The following is a 24,000-nucleotide window of genomic DNA, read 5'->3' as shown; positions in this document are numbered from 1 at the left end:
TCCACGCATGCATCTATGTTTAAGGCCAATTCATGTAGGACAAAGGTACCAGGTTAAAAGAGAGGTTAGTTAGTCACATGCAACCAAATCCAACCAAGTCAATACATATACACTAACAAAAGTTAAACAGTCTTTGTTTCGGCTGGTCCTGTTGCTGGTTTCTGTGGCGCCGAGGAGATCACTGGTCACTCCTTTGTTCTCCTTACAGGTTATAATTTGTGGCTCCTGTTGCTTGTAAAATCAGCGTGCAGCCTTTATGTCGTAGCCGCTGACGTTAAATTAAACTTGCTCACTATTGGTTAATCTTAGGCAGGCTCCTGCGTTGCTGCCGTTGAGGACAGGGTTCAGTGCAGCAGTCTGCTCCAAGCAGGCCAAACAGACGTCAGAGAGCGGCAGCTCATGCTGCAGAGAGGGAGAGCCAAGCAGTTATTGAAGCAGCAGTGAAGAGAGAGAGAGCAAGACAAAGGAGTGCTGGAGTTTTGTTGACCTGGTGACGTCATGGGTCATAGGTCACAGAGTGACCAATGGTGGCTGGTAGTTGGGTCCATGGGCGAAGTTCAGGTATAGATGTGACACCTGATGAATTCTGGATAGTTGAGTTCATTTTAAACCACACAATGTGCAAATTCATCTGTGGAGTCCCTGGGGGCCTTATACAAATTAATATTTACATTTTTATATACTCATTTGGTAGATGCTTTTATCCAAAGCGACTTTGAAGTAAGTAGACTGTGAAGTAAGTGTTAAGTGCTAGATCCATTTAAAAGACAAACAGCAAGGAGATCCGGTGAAGAAGTGCACCGAAAGTGTGGCCTAAGTGCTAGTTAGGCATGTTGGGAATTAGTTTTCCAGAGTTTTTTGAAGATAAAGAGGGACACCCCTGCTCTGATAACATTTGATAGCTTGTTCCACCACCGGGGAACCACAAACGAAAACAGTCTGGACTGTGATAGCCTCGCGTGCAGGGATGGCAATGCCAGGCGACGTTCCTTGGAGGTGCGCATTGGCCAGAAGGAGCATAAGCCTGTATGATTGAGTTCTAGCAGATGGGTACAGACCCAGAAGTCCCTCTGTATGCAAGCATTTGTGACCTTAATTTGATTTGGGAGGCAATGGGCAGCCAGTGGAGGTCAATGAGTAGTGGAATGACATGTGCCCTTTTAGGCTAATCGAAAACCATAAAAGCTGTTGTATTCTTCACCATCTGTAAGGGTTTCACTGCGCGTCAAGGGAGGCCCGCTAGAAGGGCATTGCAGTATTCGAGGCGATATAGATAACCATGGCCTGTACCAAGAGTTGGGTGGTGTACTGAGTCAGGTAAGGCCTAATTTTTCTTATGTTGCATAGACCAAAGCGGCACAACTGGGAGACAGATACAAAATGGTCAGATGAGAATAGCTGGTCATCAAACATGACATCCAGGTTTCTCATGACCTCTCACCCTAAGGAGATGAAGAGGCGGGTTTGGTGTTGGTATCTTGATGGAGAGATTAATTGGCCAGGATGACTAAGAGTTCTCTCTAAGAGAGATTTATTTGAAGGTAGCGTTCACTCTTCTGTGTGGCTATTCTGAGAGACAGGCTGAGATTCATGCTGAGACTGTGGGGTCACCTGGTGGGAATGACAGGATCACTAAAATCTTAGCGATTGCTATTAGTTAGCCAACAGACCATCCCTCACAGAGAATATGGGTCCTCAGAGAAAAATAAATAGGAGAGAAACTTGACAATTTTTTTTACGTCAACTGAACATACTTGGTGCGTATGTGGTCGGCACATCCTTCAGCCAGCACAGCAAGACACAAAAGACCCCCCTTCCTCTGATAGGGGTTTTCACTGGTAAGGCAGGCCTGAGTGAGGGGCATCTAAAATACAGGACACAACATATTACATTGTCAAGAGGCAGATATATGAGAGTGGGCTCTTAATTAATCTAAACACAGTTACATAAAACTTTGATTAAACAATATTTTAACAACTCAATGAAATGACTCAATATAATGTGAAATGATTTATCTGGACCATAACAAAAAACTGAAAAAGAAAGTAAAGTATATGCTATATTTAACTTTAGTGCAAGAGGTCACATTTTATTGTTCAGATCCAACATCTAGATGACTTACCAGTTGTTGGAACAGTTTCTCTGGAGGCATATGGAGTGCCATAGTGTCAATAATCTGGAAATACAGAAACAATGGAACAAGTTAAATCTTACTTGGAACTGCACACTGAATCAACTGAAGTTTCCAAAAAGTAAATTTTCAACAAACCAGTACACAACAGTGGAACACACTGTATAGCAACACAATTTAATAACTTCTCCCCACCTGTGCAGCACAGTGTTTGGGATTTTCATTGTCTGTGCCATCCCCACTGTCATCCTCGTCGTCCTCTGGATCCTGCTCACCGGGTGGGGGAGCTGCAATAAGTACCGGGAAAATGGCCTGCAGGATGGGGTTCAGCAGCTTCTGCTTCAGCACAGTCTGAAGTAGAGGAAAAGGTAAGTATTTTGTTTTTCTATTTTGTGAATATAAGCTAGTTGACAATGCATGTAGCAGAAAAGTAAAGTATAAATCTTGTCTCTGTTTGTTTGCAAGTAATCAAAAAATGACATTGTACAGAAAAATGCAGATCCAGGACACCTAGACATTTTTGTTCACAATGAATTATTAATTATTCACTAATAATGAAATACGAATTATTAAGTTATATGGTTTATGGATTTTATTTTATCTGTACCTCTGAAGGCTTTATAATAGCTTACTCCACCAATGAAAAAAAGCGATAGAAACTTTATTAGTAAATGTTTTTCTCTAAACTCAGATGAAGAAATTTCCTAGAGAATTGAAAAAAGTTTGTTTTTCAATTTAGCCAAAACTAGGAACAGGAGTGAGTGCACATGGGAAATGTGTAAATACCTACAATGATAAATAAATAACTGTCAAGGTCTGCTACAGTTATCTGTTAATAAAATTTAACCTTAGTTTACTGTCTGTGAAATTCAAGAAAAGACAGGGGGACAGCTGCCTGTGATCTCTTTTGAAGAATAATAGATTCAGAAGGAATTAAGTGCACCGTGACTATATTGTAGATACTATAGATACTTGTTGTCCCCTTCTTGATCATTATTACTCATTACATACTGAAAGACAGATATAGGTCATTTATTTATAGTAGTTGAGGGGTGACTTTACCTTGCTCTTCAACTTGATGAGGAAGGCGATGCAAGAGAAAGCTTTCACCCGCACAGAGTCATTCAGTGTGGTGTCACTGCCCACCTGACACAAACACACATTTATTGTTAAATGTCTCCTGTATGGCCCACTGAGCTTCAGATAACGAACATTATTTGTAAGTTCCAAAGTTAAAATGAAATTCAGAATACAAAACTGGGAAGGAAAAATATAATGCAGACAATCAGCTCTTACCTCCAAACAGAAGTGGACAATGTCAGAAACATGAGAGATGATGATGGACACCTCACTATCCATGAGCTCATTAAACACCTCCATGGCCTCACCGGCTTGGTCCTGTTCAGACACAGAGAAACCCACTAACTGAACAGTTCTTATTTTTCCATACCCTTAAATACACTTGACCGGCAGCAGAAACAGCAACACTTGTCAAACGTCTTTAACATATCACAATTTACCTGATCTGCCTGGATGAGGTGTTTCAGAGCAACAATCAGACTTGGGATGATAGAACGCATCTGGTTCTGCAGACCAGCAAAATGTCACATCAGATATTAAAAAGTGTTTTCTAGATGTTTAAAATGACCACATTTAGATACAATTTAGGGCGTAGACTATGGTTTGTTAACTAATTTAAGCTTTGATGTATCAAAAGGTAATGCACTGACAAATAGAAATCTATCCCAGCTATTTGGGTTTGAATGTCCATATACTATAGGAAACTGTACTTGCTAGATATCAAGGGGAGAACAATAACACCTCACCATCTCTTCTGAACCAGTGTATGCAGTTATGGCTGTGAGGGTGAGGATGCAGTAGTACAGGGCTGTTGGGTTGTTGTGGTCCTGCAGTACAGCACTAAAAAGCTGCAGCAGCTGGCAGTAGTGAGGCTTGAAAGGCTCAGGGTTGGAATCCATCACCTTATTCAGCAGCAGAAGTCCAACCTGTCAGGACAAAGGAGCATTGATATTGTAAGGATGTCATTGACAAAGTCCATGTAATGCAATATAACAGGTTTGAATTTTTTAAACATCTCTAAACACCTTATCTAACTTCCTGGCTGTGTCATGAGTCCTGTACCTGTCTGTCATGAGGGTTGCTGCTCTTGGTGGACTGATTGAGGAGCTGCAGCAGGGCAGGCCAGCGTTCTGGTGTCTCATGTTTAACCATCACTGCGCACAGCTGGGAGAGCGAGTGCTGCACTGTGTGCCTGCAAAATAAAGATACATGGACAGGAGTCCAGGCTTATTCTTTCATTACATTTCACAAGTATGTATACCTACATATGTATATGTAATATGGGCATAAATGCTTTAAGTAACATCTATATCATTTGTGTCAGTGTAATTTAGAACAAACAAAATCAGGGAAATTTAAGACTAAGTAAATTATTATTGTATAAACTGAAGAGAAATTGGATAGCTTACTCTGTTTCTCGCATGAAGGCCTGCAACACCACCACCTTAAGGCTGTATGATCAAAGCAAACATGACAATTAAAACTCATTTTCAACTTACTTTCAACTATAAAAACTGGGAGTAATGTTGCAATATTGAGAAATTCTTAATTCAAAAGTTATGAACAGACCTCTCTCTGTCATTAGGGCTAATCTTCTTCCAGTGTTTCTTCACTCTCAACCTCAGCATCACTGCAGCTGACTGACGGATCTAAGAGGTAAAATGAAAGCACACAAAGACAAGAGCTGACACCCATCACCCACTCTCTCTTGAATTCAAAAAGTGCTTTATTGGCATGAAAGTTAAAATAAAACAATGTTGCCAAAGTATCAAAATATAATTTAGCCAGGTACACAATAACAGAAAAAAGAACAATATAACAACATCAAGATCAATATACATATATATAATACATATTTACAGTATATGCATGTGTGTTTATAAGTCATTCACTTTCCCCCTGGGTGTGGCATGTTGATATACATAGGGCAGCAAGATATGCCCTGTCTCCTTTTCCTAGGAGTATTTTTCATTTACCTTGTGAAATTTGTAATTGCAGAATTTAATTGGCTAAAGTAAACGTTCCTTACTTCACTGAATGATTAACATTCTCTCTCTCTCATATACACAAACTCATTCTGGAAAATGATACTTGGATCCCATAGGATTAAAGCAAATCTCTCACTGCTCAGGCATACACACAATACCTGGGGGTTTCGGGAGCCACCCATGACATCACACAGGGCTGGTATAATAGCTGGGTCCTCGAAAGCCTGTTTCAGCTGGGCTGTGGCCTAAAAGGAGACAAACGGAATTTCACTAAGTTCGACTGGCTGCCACAAACACATTATTGTAGAAATCAAGGGGCAGCAATACAAATAACCACATGAAGCCAAGAGACTTACAGCCCAAGCCTTACATTTCCTTTTTTTAAATGACGTTTTAAGTTATTTCACTGGCGGTAAGCAGCTAAAGATTGGTGCTAAATATTATGATCAATGTTGCTGGTCGTACGTTACCATACGTAAATTTAGCCAAATTAGCTTGCTTAATTCGGTAACTGTTAGCTTTAAATGTCAGTTTTCAAACTTGTCGTCTGTCTAACAAACTAATACTAACTTGAACAAAGTTATTTGTGGCATCACCTGGTGGATAACCGCATTGTCAGGCTGTGTCAGCCTTAAGAGAATTTCCTCAAGTTCCTCTGTCATCTCGATAATTCACAGCTATCACCTTCTGTTAATCTGTTTTGACTGTTACAGTTAATATTTCTAATAAACTTGGATAAACTGTCCTCTCGCGGTGTGGCTACTAGCTTTGTCCCAGGTACCTGCCAAACATGGAAACAATGCCTCTGAGGGCGACCTCGATCGCTAGCTACCGAGTTTGCAAAATTCACTTTTAAATAGTCGGATATGTAAGAAGTTATCAAGCCGAAGAGGTGAGGCTAATAAATTCGTGCTCGATCTGGTCCGTTAGTGATTCAACTGCCAGAATGCGGGACAGAACCGACCACGAGTTACTTGTGAGTCGAGTTAAAGGGACCTACAGCTATCAGTATTTCAGTCTGATGGAAACAAACAGCGCCTGCCATTGGAGAGGAGGGGATGGTGCAACATGTCCAAGTTCAGAAATTTGCACGCATTTTTTATCCACGATTGGTGAAAAGTAATAAAGTACATTGACTCAGGTAGTGAATTTGTGCAACTTTGGTATATACATGTATTACTTTGATCTTTACATTTTATGCTACATAAAACTTCTACTCCACTGCATTACAAATGCAAATATTGTACTTACTCCACTACATTTATCTGACAGTTATGTTTACTAGTTACTTAAAAACATACAGTATATGATCATGATGCTGGGCATGTCTGTTGATAAGTTACATATTTTAATACAGACTGAAGATGGCAGCTAACAATTATTTTCATTTTTGATTACTTTTTTGATTAACTGTTTAGTGTGCAAAATGTCAAAAAATTTTGAAAAAAAGGCAGTTACAATTTCTCAAAGTCCAAGGGGATGTTTTGTTTTTTCCAACCAAAACTCCAGTGCTTACATTTTGGGCCTGGACAGGCAATTGTTGACATTTTCTTCCTTGGCTTAATCCATTATCAGCCATTAAAGGGTTTAATCCATTATAAGAATTGTTGCAGAGTAATTTTCTGTCAATTCACAACTCGATTAATTGTTTGAGATTTAGTGCAGAAATACCAAAGAAATCTTTGAGTCTCTATTCCATAGTATTCCATAGAGTCTCTATTCTACCGTTAAGTGTCCCCCTCAGTAATACATATGGCTCCCCCTCAGTAGTAGATATCTGAGTATATGGATTTGAGGTAGGCTGATAAAGACATTTCAGAATCAGTATTGTTATTGATATCTGAAATACTGTATCTTTGGTGGCCTCCATATAGCAGAAATCCACTGATTTAAACACAGTAATAATAATCTTAAAAATACGATTAAGATTACACTAGATCCTGTAAAGAGTTAAAATCTGTCTTAATTTGACCAGCTACCACAATAAAGTCATGCATACACAAATCAGTAATGATAATCTGGTAATATTTATACAGCGAGTGGCCCCTTCATTAGGCACACTTGTACAGTCGATTACAATTCAATACAACTGGTCAGCCATAAATTCTACCTTTATGAAGTTTCTAATTTTCAGTTTTGGTAACATTGTCAAAAATGTGTAAATTTAATTATATGTTTATTATTGACGTCATACTTAAAGTTGGTGTTAAACAAGACTGCATTAAAATGACAGTTGTTTCGGATTTTTTGTCTTCCCTGTTTACATACTGTACATGAGGAGGGGGCCAGAATATTAAAAAAGACATCTGAATATAATGCAGTCCATTACAGTACTGTGATCTCAATGCTAAAATGTATAATTGAATTAACACCTCTATGATCGTGTAAACAAACATGAACATTATAGATTGTATTGGATTGCATTAGATTGTATAGGTGTACCTATTAAAGTGGCCACTATCTATGTAAAAATATATGACCAAAAGGGACAATTCTACATTATGAGTTATTTTAATTTTGATACTTAGGTACATTTAGCCAAAAATACTTCTACACTTTTACTTCAGTAAAATTTTGAATATAGGACTTTTACTACTTGTAATCAAGTATTTTTTTTAAAATCAAAATACTATTTCTGACTATCCTTTGGTGAAGAAAGGCAATTATTAATTGGGGAAAGGCTGGACTCCATGATCTGTGTTGAGAATGTAGCCACATGAGAGGTCATTTGCAAACTTTTAAGACAACAAAAGAGAGACTGATGGCCTCACACTTTAAAAAAAACAAAAAACACACCCAAACTGAAAACACATCTTCAGTGACTAATCTGCTCTCAGACTGTAGGACAAGTTAACGCCAAAGAAGCCATTATTTGTCATCTGAGAACTGCAAGTGGTATACTCAAACCTACTGGTTATTAGCATTTACTGATAGATTTATTATACAAGGGGAACATGTTCTACGTAAATGTTCTAAGATTCATTTAGTAGCAATACAAAAACAACAGAGATATACAAACAAACCATAAATGTATAATGTGATTAAAATGATCAAAATGCCTGGCTATTATAAATAGTACACCCTATTTTGACTTAAGCTGTGCCTTTCCAATATCAAATTCCCTGGTAAAAATACACCTACAAAATACAGTACATTATGCCTATGGTCATCAAAGGCCAATTTGAAGTCTTCTCAGCATATACAAATGCTAATGCACTGCACATGTGCACACCCACCATCCATACACACCTACACAGTAAACCCCCTCCTATGTCTTTGCTCATACAAGATCAGACAAACACACCCTGTCCAGGCAGAGATCAGTAGAAATGCTAATGTGTCCATTAGACTCACTGTTCTCACATCATTTCACCACTAACTGAATCATTACCACATCAATACAGCCGAGGAGGAGGAACATAAATAACTAAGTGGAATGTAACATGCAGGCTAATCTAATTAATCTTTGTGAAAAGGCCTGCAAATGTGGGAAAAAGCACTCTGCATCAACATGTCAAATTTGCTGTACACAGTAGGGGCTGTTGGGATTTGAAGCTACAGTCTTTCTTTGAACAATTATGTGCAAAATACAGAACAATTAACTATATGTGTTTTAAATCATATTTGAGGCAAAATGTATCCTCCCAGGCAGCACTATCTGTCAAATACCTCTTACTAATTGGTCCCACTGCCTTGGATTTATATTTGGATTTCTCAATCATTAACAATAATGCAGAAAAAGAAGTATTATAGGTCCATAAACTACTCATGCTTGAGACCCATTGATACATTTAGTCTAATCTGAGTCTTGATCTGCGACTGAATGGCTTAATCATGAAAACATAATTAATCATGCCATTAGGGGACACAACAGACTCATGCTCGAGGGTTGAGAACTAGAGCCTATGTGCTGACAAGACAGCATGTTAAGGTTATATACAACTTTATTTAATAATAGCTATATTTTTTGTATCCCCATTTAGTTACTAAATTATGTTTAATGTGCAAATACTGATTTCAATTGGGTCATCAAAGGGGAATGTAAAACTGTTTGGTAAACAAAAACATTTACATTTACACACCAACGCTCAAGATACCATAAAAATATCCCATTTTCCTAAAGTGCATTATCACTCAGTTGCAACACTGCCCTTTCCTTATTGAGGATATAAAGAATGCATCTGGTAGCTGAAAGTATGATACTAAAACAAATACATCCAAAAAACACCAGCAGCAGTAACAATCTGAGCCTCAAAAGCCCTGTTAAAAGACAGGTGCGGGGCATTCCTCCTGTTCTTCATGGATTGTGCACAGTGTTCCCATGCTGGAATATTACATAGCGCAAAGTGTGCTGTGTGGCAATTCGATTAAACAAAAATGAATTTAGGAATATGCACAGTATCAGCCAAAAATAACTAGCTATTAAAATTAGATTTTGACACTCAACACTCTTCAACATAGGGCCTCAAAATTAGGTAATGAAGAAGGACTCACCTTAAGGTCCTTATCATACAAGGTGATTCTGTGCTTGTGTAATGATTTACCAAACAAAATTATATTTAATGAAATAACTGCAAAACAGCTGACAACACAGTGAATCTGGGGCCTTTCGGGCCATCAGGTAGTAGAAGGTAAGTAGTTGCATGCTTTGCCTATATTGGTAATCCAGCCTTGATAAAAATTATTCTAATCCACATTGTCCTTTGTATGATCTCTGGTATTGAGACATCACTATCTAAAAGAAAGACAAAGTAATTCTAAATATTCAGTGTTTCTATATATAATCTGAACATTTTGAACTTAGGTCCACTTCCGTGACAGTTTTGAATAAGAAGGGCGCATTTAAAATGGTTGCTATTTAGTAGCTTTTTTCAAACTTTACTTTCTTTTTTTGTCTCCAACCCGGAAACAGAATTTGAAAGTCAAGTATGGTGGCCAATAAAAGTGATTTATTGGAGATTGGCTCAAATCAAAACACCCACCTACATTGCTGCGCACACCCACACGCACCTCTATAAACAAGCTCTGGGAAGGTGGGCCCAATTTTTGAAGTTAATTGGTTTGCATTTATTTGCCCCTTAGGTCATGCAGGTTTTTCCTACTTGAGTTTAGGAAATTTTGGCAACAATACTTGGCCTTGTCTTTTTTTGTTTGTTTGATTGGTTTTGTTTTTTTTGCGTTTTTCCATTTTTTTTCTCGCGACGCTCAAAATCTGCCAGAGACATGGCAGACTGGAAGGCACAGATAAGTTACAACTACAACCCCTCTTACCATGCCTATTCCTATGGCCTCGTGTATCAACCTGGGCCCGAGCTAAACCACGGGAACTTGACCTGTTGGGGCGAAGCCGGAGTCACGGACACGAGCAACTACAACACCGGGGTGACACAGGCCTTCTACGCCACCACCGCCAGGACACACGAAGAATCTCCGCCTGGAACACCAGAGCAGCATGCTGTGAACGGGCATCATCATCATTACCAGGGGTCCGGGGTTGTCTACCTCGGTGACACCCAGGCAGGCTGTCTGCTCCTGGCCAGACCACACCGGACTGCAAATGGGGTGAGGCGGGCCGGGAGCGATTCAACTAGTGATTCGGAGGCGCACACCCCGCCAGGTATGTAGTTCTGACCCAATCTTGCATTATCCGAAGGCGCTAATCATTTCAGAGAAATTCAGTCAAGCTCTGACCCTGTAACTTGCAGCATTACCTGAAACTTAATGTAAGGCCTTGTGTCAGTGCTTACATCTCCTCTTTGGATGCTAAAAACGACTATTTCTTCCTCTATAATTGGCAACTGAGTCTGATTCAGTTCCATGATGGTTTTAAGAGGGTTTCCCAAATACCCCGCCACTGATATTTACTTGGCTGAAGCAAAGTGGCTACATCTCGGTACAGAATTTGACTAGTGCCAACATAAATAAATGCCTATACAAATTTGAATGTACTGTAGTGGTGACTGAATCATAAGTCTCTCCTGTTAACTTTCGCTGACAAAACAAAACCCCATGTTAGACAAATAATTGTTCTGATCCATGTTGACCATATAGACTTGTGCTCATTTTAGTCACAGTTTCTTCCCCCTCACTTAGATTCATGGAGTTCCAGCTGCAGCAGAGAAGGAAGTCTGCACCAGGCAGACCCTGCTAGCTGGGAAAAGAAAAATCTTAACAAGGCAGGCAGCAGGAACCCCGTTGCCAGCAAGGATGTTTCCAGCTCTCTCATGGAGGAGCCACAGACCTTTGCTGTCATAGGGAATGGGAGTACCAACAACATCACCTCTCTACATGTACCCATAAATGCCCCTAATAAGCCAAGCACTACTGCTGTAAATAACCCTAAAGGAAAGGTCCGGGCAGCCTTCTCAGAGAGTCAGATGAATGCTCTTGTCCAGCGCTTCAGTGTTCAAAGGTATCTCACCCCAGCTGAAATGAAGAACCTGGCAGAACTGACAGGGCTGACCTACAAACAGGTGAGGACTTTAAGAATAAAGATAATAAGCATGACAAAATTGAATTCATGTAAACTTTCTGATCAGCTGGGATCTTGTTTGTAGGTAAAGACTTGGTTTCAGAACAGAAGGATGAAGCTAAGGAGGCATCAGAAAGATACTAGCTGGGTGTCTGAGCGCTACACCATCAACAAGGACAGCCCAGTTCATGGAACCGTATACACAAACATTCCCTCACACATCCCATCTGCAAGTAGCTCCCATTATTTGTAGTAGATAAAATTTGTTAGTATGCAATATATATACAATTACATATTATTTATATTAAAGTTCCAAAATATGATGAAAGCATATTTTGGGACTTTTACTTTATGAATTATACAAACGTGTATATTTTGTTAATGTAAATCTGAAGAATGATGCATTTCTGAAGAATACATTGTCCTTGACACTAAGAAAAATAGTAAAGGCAGAAAAGTTGTTTGGGAAGTCAGTTTAAAGTAGGATCACACCACTGTGAAACAGTGGCTTGGGCCTAGAGCAAGATGTTTCTTAATGGAGGCCTAACCGTAGCCTGGTTATGGCCTTAATTAGACAAAACAGTCAACCAATATATTGTGATATAGGAGACTATATAAATTTGATACTTCTACTAAAGTACATTCTAATTTATTTTGTCTTTCAGTATAAGGGAGAGGCCCAGTCCCAGCTCAAGGAGCATTACAACCAGCACACGATGGAAGCAGCCTTTAAGAAGACCGCTCCAAAGAACCTGGCCTTCTATCTGGCTGCTATGGGCAGTGCTGCTGGATCTGCTGGCTACCCCTCCTGGTCCTCCACCTCCTCCCAGTCTATAGTGCCCAACAGGCCCCAGGCAACTGGCTGGTCCATGCCCCCAGGTTTCAGTTATTATGAATACAACCCCAGTGCATTCACCTCATCCACTGCCAATAACACTGGGCATGATATCAGTTTGGAAATCAAAGATGATGAGCCTGCCAACAACCGAAGCTCCTTATACACAGCCATAGGGCACAACGCCAACCAGTAGTCAATGTTTGAGCTGATGCGCTTTTCTGTAGATGTTACCAAACAGCCATGTTTACATTCTTCTCTTCAAGTTTCCTGACTGTAGTTTGTAATTAACAGGCTGGGTGTACATATTCATAATTCTGTTCAAAAGTATTTTACTTTTTAATCTTGAAGTTTTATTTTTATACGCAACTATTTAATGTATGTTTGTGTTCTTTGCGCTTGGTGATATTAAATGGGTCATTATTGGATGCATTCTTTGTATTACAATTTTTTTTATATTTTTATATATTTTTTTGGAACTGTTTTAAAGCAAAGTACTGATACAGATCTGATGTGCACACATTTCAAAAATTCTTTTCCTACAAATACGGCTTCAAAAATTGTCTTCATTTCACTTTGCTGTGAGCATGATATGGTTACCTCACAATGACATACATCCACATTACTTTTCTCTAATTTGTGAATGAATAGAACAAGATAGATGAGATGTGACAGTTTTGCCATTAGCAGCTTGTTGGAAACACCTGCTGTGACATCACTGATAAGGTTGTGGCCTGTAAAATTTAAAACTACTTTGTATTTTAGCCATCAAGACTAGTGGGGCAGTTTCATCTTTGAAAGCTCAAAATACTAGAACGTGTGGAATTTTCATTTAACATAATTGAGGCTAGTGTTACAGTTGGCTATAAAGGAAGATGTACAATCGATACACCCTTGTATTTAAAAAAACAAACAAACAAACAAAAAAAAACCCCGGAGTTGTTAGCTGGCAATGTTGTATTAAAAAGCACTTTATTGAAAAGACAATATTTACAATAGAACCAAAATCACAGTCAGTGGTGACCATAACATGACAATATTGCTCCCATCACTAGCATTTTGCAACAGCCCTTCAATCTACAAGGCCAAATTCCTCTTATCCACTCACTGGGTCATGTCGAGTATAACAGGACCAGTGTAAAACATTTTATTTTTGAATAGCCTGACATAATTTTATGTGTGTGGGAGTATAATTGTCACTAAACACTTGTACTGCTCTATAATCAAACAAATCTACAGTATGAGTCAGCTGTCTCAGTGGGTAACCAGTGTACTGTGGGAAAAAAAGTGTAGATCCTGCCAAGCCTTGGTAGACCATTGAAGTAAGAACCAGAGCAGACTATGCCACACTACATCATACAATAATTAAATCCGCTCACTCGTATCTTATTGTACATTTTACCTGTCTGCTCCTGATGGAAATATCGCCCTCCCCTACTTCCCTTCATCTGTCCGTCCATCCATCCAACTAACCAACCGTCTCTTATTCCAACAATAACTCTTGTAGTTCATTCATTAGTTCTTGTCGTATCAAGGTAAAGGCCCCTGTTTCTCCTCCCACTGACCCCATGACAGGTGTGTGTGTGTGTGTGTGCCTGTGTGTATATGACTGCAAGAGCAAGAGAGGAGAATGAAGATTGTCCATGTGTGCTATGAGGAAAGGTTTGTTTAGAGCTGTGTGTATGCACATTTCTGTCTAGTCCATCTTGAGGCTATGGTAAATGTAGCGAATAAATGCCAGTGAGGCCCAAAATGACACACTACCCAGCATCAGCGAGAAGACGAGTGCTGTGAGCAGAGAGTAGCCAAAGAACTCTGTGCTCTGAAGCAGGCCACTCATAGATGACCGGTTCTGGTAGTAGAAGACGGAGTAGATGAAGATGAAGAGGCCGGTGGAACCAGTGCTCAGCACACTCCGCCACCACCACCGGTAGTCCTCCCCTGACAGCAGGAAGTAGGTGAGGGCCACAGAGATGCAGGCGCCCACTGAGAGAAGGATGGCGAAGACACACAGCAGGATGCCATAGAGGGTGTAGTGCTCTCTACCCCAAACAGTGGCAAAGATGTAGTACAGCTCCACTGAGATGGCACTGAGAGAAAATTGATAGAAAGGAGGAATTAGTGTGATGAAAATGGAATCCAAGTAGCTGTACTTCAAATTTTCCATTGGGGGTGGATACATCCTTAGAAAAATAACTAAAAGTGCTGACATATCAGTCAAAATGATAAAGTAATACTTCAAAATGATGAGATAGTAGAGGTAGAAAGCTATCCAAACCATTGTGGACCTAAATAATAAAAAGTAATACAAAAAGGTATTTTCATTATTTGACAATAAATGATCCTACACTAAAATTCTAGACATAAAAATAAAGTCTCATTGTAGGGTATCCTGTTACTTGCTACCAAGCAGTAGTAGTAGTGAGCTCTGAATTTCAACAAAAATTAGTTGTTATTGATTGTTTATCTTAATTTGGAGTAAAGCCCTAAAATATGTTGGCCTTTACCTCTGGTGTTAGTTTTGTCTTAAACCTTTTTACTTCTCTGCCCAATGATTATACAGTATGGAGAGGAAAAACTTTATGCCATTCAATTTTCATGTTAATAATGGACCACTTTTCTACACTTGAGAACAGCTCACCTGAAAGGCAGGAAGCCGCCAATGGCCATGTGCACGACTGTGTGTTTGTACCAGGGCTGTGTAGGGATCTGTCGGGGGATATTGCGAGTGCGGCAGGGTGCCTGGAAGCTGCCGGCTTGGTTCTTTCCCACAATGCCACCAATGACGGTCAGGGGGAAGCCCACCACCAGCCAGGAACCCAGCAGGAGGAGTACTGTGGTGGCTGGCAGAGCCTGAGTGGAGCCGCTCCACCAGTGGATCGAGTTCACTACACTCCACGTCAGGAACAGAGGAGCTGTGGGATTGAATGACCAAGTGACTTAAGGAAAGTCATTGTTTTTAATAATTCCAGATAATTCTTTCAGAGTATTGTTAAAAATGACCCATTATATCAGTGTTAATGATGAAACAACAATGAAATAAGGCAGCTTAATTACTTACAAGACTAAAATATTATGTGCCAGAGGGCATATTTCTTTTAACAACTTCCTGAACCATTGCTTGTACAAACTGTAAATGCTGTGAATACATTGTAGATAAATCAGTAATTCATTAACCATGTGAGCAGCATTGTCACTTTTACATAGAACACTAATGGAGACTGCCATGATACACTAGAAGGTGCTTTACACATCCAGCCTCATTCTTTAGATATGGCACTATGAGAATTGGTAAGCCATTAGGCCTGAGTGAAATCATTCCAGTTTCTTTTCTAAATGTTGACGTAAAAGCTAAAAGCAAAAGTTAGTATGAACAACTATAGCACTGCAAAAAAAAAAAAGTAGCAAAGGGAAGTGACAGCTAACATCCATGATATTTATTCTTGAGAAAGATTAATTTTCATATTGCAAAAATAACAGTGTTGCCTCCTTGAACACCATAATCTAGATATATACACAATTTCAAAGGTAAAACTTGAATTAAAATTGATCCATAAGTATCCATTTGTCATCATGTCTTCTGAAATATCCTTCTTCAACTCAAGTTTTTAACAGTTTTAATGCTTAAATGGAAAATAGTGAGAGGAAAAATACAAGAGTCGAGATAAAGTTAGGAGATAATTTGATTCCTCCTCAGCAGAGTGTTCATGCATGCTGCTACAAGGACCTGAACATGTGTTCTGTGAACTCAATCTACCCTGCTCTTACAACCACAGTGTGAAGTGATCGCAAACCCCTTTTATCTGACTCACCAGAGAAGAGACATGAGGTGAGGATGATGTTCCACACCCAGTGATGGCCATTGATCTGTGTGTAAAAGCTGCAAGAGATGTACCCTGACACACAGCTGGTCAGAGCATACAGGACGATAGCTGCTGAGTTGATGGCACCGTGGCGGTGCACATTGAACATTCCCAACAATGCCATGATGATGATCCCTATAGGAATGAAGAGACATTACGGTGATCTTACTCTTGCATCTGAGGTCTGTACATATGATCTGTGTGTGTATGTCATTATCAGGTTTCTCACATACTGTGGTGTTCAATACAAAAACTGTTGCTATGGGTAGGTGGTTCTCAGAAAACTACTCTGCTCAGTTTTAGAACAGAATAATGGTAGTCCCGATACTGTTTTGGAATTTAGAAGACCTCTGTGTGTCTGTCCAAAATCCGTCGTTTGTGTTGCTGTGTTTGTGTGTATTTGAGAATGAATGTTCACCTGTGGCAAGGGTAAGGAACTGAACACCCACTCCCAGCACAGCACACAGCAGGCTTTTGTAAGGGGGAAACCTGAAGACATCAGTATGTATGATCTTCCAGCCATTGTCTCCCTGGTCCAGATCATCACAACCGCCCTCCTCCTCCACATTGTATCTGCAGGTGAGGGAAAAGTGTTGTTACCCAGGATGTTATAATCCTGGGTTCCAAACAAACAGAAAGACCACAGGAGAACTCTCATTTACATTTATACACTTCTGCAAGGAATGTAGATCAACTAGGTGTCCACAAATTTCGGTACCACTGGTATAGTGGTTTAAAGAATCCCACCAGTGGTTTTGCATGTTTAAGCCAAAAAACTACCATCTGCTTACAACTTCCATTAGTGCCTCAGCATGCGACCATCCTCTAAAGTTTGAAAATGATATGTTCAGGCAATACATCCATCTCAAAATTCAGTGCTTCACCTACCAAAACACATGCCCACATTTAAAACTCATGTCAATTATGATTTCGGCATAAAACAATCTTTTATCCTCAGATTAATTTCCATGGCGGAGAGATGCAGAACATTTCCTTACATGTAGCTTCCTGCTGGGTAAGTCAGTACGACAGATGTCCTGCCTACGAGTTATTCTGACTGGACAAACCCTGCTCCGTGACGCTCACCTGATCAAAAGATTCCATCTAAGAGGGATGCGCAACTTGAATGTAGAAGAAAGCTGATGTATTTAAATAAATGTCCATATGAACGTATTGGTAATTTGTCACAAGAAAAAGAAGAAATGACAAGGCTCTAAAAACATCTAAAATTCAATTTATGTCTTTAAGGTTGGACAAGATATTGTATGTAACCATATACTACCTTATCTTGGGAGAACACAGTATGTAAGAAGTTAAGATGCTCGAAGGAAAGACTATAATGGCAATTATGTATATATGTTATATAATTCACACTATTATGTCCCACAGAATATATGTAGACTTCAAAAGCAAAATGTATAACATGTTATGACCTTTTAAATGCACCTGGAAGTGAAATGTCTGAAAATAATTTTTTATCTTTCTTATTCTGGCAGACAAAGACTTAAGAACCCCAAAATATTCTATATGCAATGATATTAAACCGAGAAATGCAGCAATTCGTAAATTTTAGAAGCTGGGATCAGCAAACATTAGGCATTTAATATACCTATATGACAATGGTAATCAAAATTTTAGTCAATTGATTTTCTGTTGATTAACTGACAGACTGTTTAAACACTACCTAAACAAAAACTAAACACACTCCTATTTACTGATGCAGAAAGGATACATATTAGTCTACTAACCCTGTTCTATATTCATCTAACAGTGGACATGCTGTGCAAAAATCAGTACTGCATTATGAAAAAAAACCTAACTTCTAATGACTGCATTTAAGATATTTTAATAACTTAAGGAGTCTTTATTTTTCCCCTTAGGTTTTTATATAACCCATAGTGTTGCTGGGTTTTATGCCCTCTCAATTTGATTAGCCTTTCATATTACACATGAGACCATTCACCATCAACTGAGCTGACCGTTTTAAGCTGCTTTGCTTACTGACCTGGCAAAGTCATTCTTAAGGACCCGCATAAGGATGATGATGACGAAGCCCAGCAGCAACACCACCAGCACCAGCGAGTTAATGATGGACAGCCAGTGGATCTCCAGTGTTTTGGGGAAGAATGAGTAGTCTCGGAGGCGCTCAGCTCTCCGGGCATGAGGCAGAGGGGACTCGAACCAGTGCACACTGTAGGTGTGGGTGACAGTCAGGCTTCCCCCGCCCAAACCAACTCCACCCACCACTGCACCGGCCCCCTCCTCCAGGGGAACAGGTTTGACTTCTTTTACTGAAACATTGGCAAAGATCACTGAGTTGCTATTGTACTCGATGTTGAAGTCTAGGTGAGTCCACAAACCCACCTGTTGGAGATGAGAGAAAAAGGGGAAGAGACAGAACAAAAGAGAAAAAGAGAGGAGGAAGTGAGAGGTAACAAAGACAACAACTGGAGTTTGACAGTGAAAGTGGTTAAGCTGAAACAGGAACTTTGCATAAAGCTAAAAATTAACAAAACTTACAGTCTGTCAATTTCTGTATCTCTCTCAAACATTTCAGTCTACTCCACATATCCCACAAACCTTCAGAAGGACAGCAGGTTTACCTTGTGGCTGTGAGGCAGGAAGCCGCTCTCCTCTATGTATCCCACAAACCCCCAGATTGGAATGTCATCCAGGACAAATTCAAAGTAGTACAGCTCCTCAATGGCCTCACGCAGCTGGTCCACCTAATACACACAAAACATACCATGGATCACATCCCCAGTGTTTTAATCAAGGGCACAACTTTCAGTACAACCAATATTTTAAGTCTTTATTTAATTGGAATAGTTGAGGAAATAATTGAAATGTCAGCTTGATTTATTATAGAGGCTGCTGTTGATGTTATGACCCTAATTCAATTAAACATCTGTGATGAACCTGTTCTGCCACATCACCCTTTTCTCCAGATTCCAAACCAGGTATTGACATACAAGGCAACTCAGATGTGACAGTACACAGTGACCATTAGAGCATCAGAAATAATATAAGCATATAAGAGGTTGGCAATAAAAGCAAACACCCTGCAAGAACTTCAAATATTTAAATACAAGTTTCAGTTCCATTATCTTATATTTGTAAAGAGGGAAATGTATCATTTTAATTGTATACTAACTTTAAAAAAAAAAACTACATTACAATAGACTAGCATATTTGAGAGAACCATTTACTTGAGGAATTGGTTAGTGATGATAAAAAAAAACTTATAAAAAACTTTAACCTTACAGGATTTGAAAAAGTTATATTAAATTATCCTTCTCTTGCAGCATCCAGCATTCATGGACAAATATATGACATACAGTACAGTATGACATACAGTAAATTCAATTTAAAATCTAGTTACTTAATGAATTATACACAATTTTAATCACCTATGAGCTGAGTGTATTGTTACTTAACCCAAGATATCTGGCAACATACAAAGTTAAAACTATTCCCTACTTGTGTAGATAAACACCTGTTTCTCTGAAAGAGTGAGCTGACAAAGAGTTTTTTTCTCCACATTCTCTCTGAAACGGATGTGATATAACGACTCTGCCATCCTGTCACCATCCAACACTTCTCCCAAACTCAGGGACTTGTGGTGTACCTGAAGAAGAAGTATTACAATATGAGTTACAGGGTATAAAAAAAGTTGGTCATAATTATGTGAGCGAGTGATTTCAAAATAGCACATAATGCCATAAGGCAGTTATAGAAGGTAAACTGGAAAAAAAACAAAAACAAAAACAGCTGGCTACATACTTTATCACTGTATGCTCTGTGCTGAAGTGCCATATCCTATTAAATACTGCTATTGGAAATTTGTTTGGCCACCAACACCAACACACTTCCAATAATGACTTTTTTCAAAGCCATGAACAATGAATTAAACCTTAGCCAAGGGGGCAAAACTCGGTTATGCTGGAAGGTGCAATCTCCTAACAGTAAAACACAGACAAGTAGATAGATAAATAACTCACATAAAATGAAAATTTCTGTCATTACCTTGTGTCTCTGGGTATATTATTCATAGTTTTATATTGTGCCAAAAATAAATTTTAACATGATTTATAGCTAAATATCAACCATTTTTTCCGTAAAAGGTCATTATTTTCATTCTGTATTAATTGAAATGTTGCAAGCCAGCCACTTAACTTCAATTAAGTCCCAAGATAAAGTCTCCTAACAATGCTACATCCTGCTCACATGGAAATACATGAATACAGAAAAAAACGAACAAACAAAAACAAAAAACAAAACCAAAAAAAAAAGCCATCTTACATCCATTTGATTGGACCCTTTTTTAAGATTTTATATGACAACATTATAATTTGATGGCCAGATGGAGATACAGTACTTTTCAGATAAAAGCATTTTTACAAGAAATGTTGAGACTATCCTTACAGTACATTTAGCATGATAAAATAATCTACAATTCTTCTGTGTGTTACAACAGCCCAATAATACACCATTAAAACAAATGACTAGACTGACCTTCTCTGGCCTGCAAACAGGCAGGGTGTAGTAGTGATATGTCTCCTGGGGGTTATGATAAGGGCCCACTTTGTTCACAAAAAGAGTCACGTTCTCCCCCTGCTTGTAGCCTACTATCCAGCCTGAGAACAAGGACAGGATCAAGATGCAGTGCAGCCCCATTGTCTTCTGGCAGCCACCTGGCAGATATCCTAGTCCACACTGCATAACCCCTGCTGCAAAGATGGATAGTTCATCAGGGCAGGTGTGATTTAAACTAGACTGTCTGTCATGAGACTTACAGTATGCCTCTTATTTCAAGTCAAGAAATGAGCTTTTGTCCATGCCATTTAGAGCTGATATGTGAAAATTTATATGTCAAGTTATATAAATAGAGAATTATATGCAACATCACCCCCTAAATGTTCCAAAGAACACATTGAGAAAAAAAAAGAGAAAAACTCAGACAGAGCTGTGAGACACTTTGTAACTACTATGAATTACAATGCATTTCATCAGTTTTATCAGTGGGTGGGGTTTTGTGAACAGAATTGAATTAGCACTATCAGCTTTATCATTATGAGTTTGTGAGAGCAGAAAATAAGTAATATTGCCCAGAGATGCCATTCTAGGAGTCCATCCTTACGGGGTCTTCCTACAATTCATAGGTATGATAGAGCTCAGTCATATTCAAAATAGTGTATTAGAGACATATTTGGTACACTCCATACTAAACTCACATGCTAAAATGCATTTAACACCGTATTTTGAAAAGCATCATAATAGCTATTAGACAGCCCTGTAATAGCAGTATGTAGGCAAACATGTCAAAATGAATGACCCGCCATACTATGTCTTCCGATTGTATACCTTATACACCATGAGATCTTGTCACATGACTAGACCTCAATCTTGGTGAAGAAACTTCTACTGTCTCAAAAAGCAGAACAGGTATCTGTTTTTTAGGTAGGATATAAAAAGAGGAATTTAAAAGGCTAATCCATGGTCAGGACTTATGTAGCATTACTGGCCAAACATCACAGATGTGGTAAACTAAAGCACCAACATGATGATGCTGTAACATTCAGAACAAATGAATTTCCTGGTGACACTAAAATAAGACATTGAGAGGTGAGCTAGTTTCAGACTAGAACAACTTCATGCTGGCAATGGCTTTGGGTAAACTCGAGTTTCAGCAAAAAAGCGAAGTCTCAAGAAGCTGATCACTTGTCTGTTATCTCGTGTCAAACTGTCTCTCGTTATAACTCTTCAGTGTAGCATTACATTGGACCTTCTGATTTTTTAGTGCCGGGACAACCACCAAGAACCCTAATTTGATAAGCTTCTCAGGAGCACAGTAGTATCGATAACTGTGAAGTGGAGGAAGTTTGGAACCACTAGGACTCTTCCTAGAGCTGGCCGCCCTACCAAACTGAGAAACTGGGCAAGAAGGGCCTTGTTCAGTGAGGTGATCAAGAACCCAATGGTCACTCCAACAGAGCTTTAGAAGTCCTCTGCAGGAATGGGAGAACCTGCTGGAAGGATGCATCTCTCAGCAGCAGTCCACCAACCAGGCCTTTATGGTATAGTGACTAAACAGAAGCCACTTTAAGTAAAAGGCCTATGACAGCCCGCTTGGAGTTTGCCAGATGTCAATTAAAAGGCTTTGAGTGCATGAGAAGAACGATTCTCTGGTCTGATGAGACAAAAAAAAAGAACTCTTTGAGCAGATCTCAAAGCACTATGTCTGGCAAACACCAGGCAGGGCTCATCACCTGGCTAATACCATGCCTATGCTGAAGCATGATAAAGGCACCATCGTGCTATGGGGGTGCTTCTCAGTGGCAGGGACAGGGAGACTGGTCAGTATTGAGGGAAGGATGAATGCAGCCAAATCAAGAGACGTCTTGAAGAAACCCTGCTCCAGGGTGCACATGACCTAAGAGTGGCTTCAGGCCAAGTCTCTTAGGTGTCCTTGAGCGCCCTAGCTAAAGCCCAAATTTAAATCCAATAGGACATCTATGGAGAGACCTGAAAACGGCAGTTCACAGATGCTTCTCATCCAGTCTGATGGAGTTTGAGGGAATCTGCCTGGACAAATTGGATCAACTGCTCTAATCCAGGTGTGAAAAGATTGTAGAAACTTTTCCAAGATGACTCAAATTACTGAATTACGAGCAGGGTCGAGTGTTAAAAATGCCAAAAAACGCAGGGCACATCCTATTTGTCTCGCTGCTTTTGTGGAAGGAAACGGGGCTATAATGAGGATTCATACAAAACAAACAACTGATCTACATCAGCAGTGATTTATTACAACGAGACACATATATTTTCATTTTGAGCCCGCCAATTACTGCAGAAAATAAGTTAGAAAAATCTACTCTACCAGTGTCACTGTTGCGTCACTTCAGTTCCGATGCTGCAGATCCAACAAAACCTGTCTGTACGCCGGATTTCTCTGACTCCAGGCCTCGATAGCCCCCTCTCTACTCAGGTATGAGCTGATACTGGAGCTCAATGTAAAGATTTACAGTTAAACATCTTGGAAAGCCTGAATGCAATGTCCCAGCGTATTATTCATTTATTACGGTCATATCCGGGTACACTGAGTACTTTTACTGACACGGGACAGTTTACAAGAAGGGGTTCGACTCCACGTCACCTTAAATAATAAAAATAACGACGACTCGGTTAAGTTTTCTGGAGTGGTCGGAGAAACAAAAACACACCTCCGACGTTACCTGTTGTTCGGAGCCCGTAATATTCCCCTCTCACATACTATATGAAACTAACGTGGTTTATTTTCGTGGATTAACACCACCGAAAGTCCAAAATTTAAACGGCCCGAACATCTAACTGAACGACTCTATTATTTTTGCTCTGTTGACCGGATTTCCTTCAACCTCAACGAACCAATCGAATGCCTTTCCAGGACTTCCTCTTTACATCAGACCAGTTTAATCCCACCTGCATTATCGATACGCACTTCTTCAGGGTCTTTGAGAATGTTGTGCTCGATTTCCCGCGAAACAGATACAGATCCTCGCGCCCGAGACGCCAGAGAGCAAGTGAACAAAGTAGTGTAACAGCTGACTGGTGAGTCCCTTATATAGTTAAAACGTTTAACCTAATTCAAC

General features: G+C 39.5%; 4 protein-coding genes across 15 annotated transcripts in view; 2 read left to right on the top strand and 2 right to left on the bottom strand.

Moving 5' to 3' along the window:
* Positions 1-6,219, bottom strand: part of ipo4 (importin 4) — a 20,704-nt gene extending 14,485 nt beyond the window's left edge. Inside the window, 12 exon segments of the mRNA XM_040127318.1 lie at positions 1,746-1,864; positions 2,123-2,176; positions 2,327-2,482; positions 3,194-3,277; positions 3,428-3,529; positions 3,652-3,717; positions 3,958-4,137; positions 4,274-4,403; positions 4,621-4,662; positions 4,781-4,860; positions 5,358-5,444; positions 5,796-6,219. Of these exon segments, the coding sequence (XP_039983252.1) occupies positions 1,746-1,864; positions 2,123-2,176; positions 2,327-2,482; positions 3,194-3,277; positions 3,428-3,529; positions 3,652-3,717; positions 3,958-4,137; positions 4,274-4,403; positions 4,621-4,662; positions 4,781-4,860; positions 5,358-5,444; positions 5,796-5,861 (1,166 nt within the window). The 5' untranslated portion in view covers positions 5,862-6,219.
* Positions 6,220-10,165: 3,946 nt separating this feature from the next.
* Positions 10,166-12,934, top strand: nanog (nanog homeobox). Of its 2 annotated transcripts, XM_040127309.1 has the most exons (4): positions 10,169-10,816; positions 11,293-11,672; positions 11,757-11,900; positions 12,337-12,934. In XM_040127309.1, the coding sequence occupies exons 1-4, from the start codon at positions 10,423-10,425 to the stop codon at positions 12,700-12,702; spliced, it is 1,284 nt and encodes a 427-aa protein (XP_039983243.1). In that variant the 5' UTR covers positions 10,169-10,422; the 3' UTR covers positions 12,703-12,934. The 2 variants fall into 2 exon arrangements, with proteins under 2 accessions (XP_039983244.1, XP_039983243.1); XM_040127310.1 differs by lacking the exon at positions 11,757-11,900 and having other exon boundaries at positions 10,166-10,816.
* Positions 12,935-13,468: 534 nt separating this feature from the next.
* Positions 13,469-23,932, bottom strand: tm9sf1 (transmembrane 9 superfamily member 1). Of its 10 annotated transcripts, none has more exons than XM_040126828.1 (10): positions 23,831-23,929; positions 23,250-23,370; positions 20,885-21,099; positions 19,866-19,997; positions 18,973-19,095; positions 18,375-18,733; positions 16,788-16,942; positions 16,319-16,504; positions 15,148-15,421; positions 13,469-14,596 (listed from the first exon to the last, which is right to left on the bottom strand). In XM_040126828.1, the coding sequence occupies exons 3-10, from the start codon at positions 21,089-21,091 to the stop codon at positions 14,203-14,205; spliced, it is 1,830 nt and encodes a 609-aa protein (XP_039982762.1). In that variant the 5' UTR covers positions 21,092-21,099; positions 23,250-23,370; positions 23,831-23,929; the 3' UTR covers positions 13,469-14,202. The 10 variants fall into 10 exon arrangements, with proteins under 10 accessions (XP_039982762.1, XP_039982763.1, XP_039982767.1 ...); XM_040126829.1 differs by lacking the exon at positions 23,831-23,929 and adding an exon at positions 23,605-23,823; XM_040126833.1 differs by lacking the exon at positions 23,250-23,370 and having other exon boundaries at positions 23,850-23,932.
* Positions 23,819-24,000, top strand: part of fen1 (flap structure-specific endonuclease 1) — an 11,645-nt gene continuing 11,463 nt past the window's right edge. The window contains exon 1 of one of the 2 annotated variants that reach the window (XM_040126838.1): positions 23,819-23,959. The gene's annotated coding sequence lies outside the window, so the exon portion shown is untranslated. The remainder of the gene's footprint in view (positions 23,960-24,000) is intronic. The other variant, XM_040126837.1, reaches the window with a different exon arrangement.

The sequence above is a fragment of the Xiphias gladius genome, chromosome 5, assembly GCF_016859285.1.
Source record: "Xiphias gladius isolate SHS-SW01 ecotype Sanya breed wild chromosome 5, ASM1685928v1, whole genome shotgun sequence".
Classification (NCBI taxonomy): Eukaryota; Metazoa; Chordata; class Actinopteri; order Istiophoriformes; family Xiphiidae; genus Xiphias; species Xiphias gladius.
Note: the sequence above shows the minus strand (reverse complement) of the source record. Positions and strands in the feature narration are given on the sequence as shown.

Coding starts and splice junctions, on each gene's coding strand:
- nanog (XM_040127309.1), top strand. CDS start 10,423: ATGGCAGACTGGAAGGCACAGATAAGTTACAACTACAACCCCTCTTAC. Junction 10,817..11,292: donor GGAGGCGCACACCCCGCCAG/GTATGTAGTTCT, acceptor CCCCTCACTTAG/ATTCATGGAGTTCCAGCTGC. Junction 11,901..12,336: donor TTCCCTCACACATCCCATCT/GCAAGTAGCTCC, acceptor TTTGTCTTTCAG/TATAAGGGAGAGGCCCAGTC.
- tm9sf1 (XM_040126833.1), bottom strand. CDS start 21,091: ATGCAGTGTGGACTAGGATATCTGCCAGGTGGCTGCCAGAAGACAATG. Junction 16,943..18,374: donor CTTAAGAATGACTTTGCCAG/GTCAGTAAGCAA, acceptor CCTCACCTGCAG/ATACAATGTGGAGGAGGAGG. Junction 14,597..15,147: donor GGCGGCTTCCTGCCTTTCAG/GTGAGCTGTTCT, acceptor ATTTTCTCTCAG/TGCCATCTCAGTGGAGCTGT.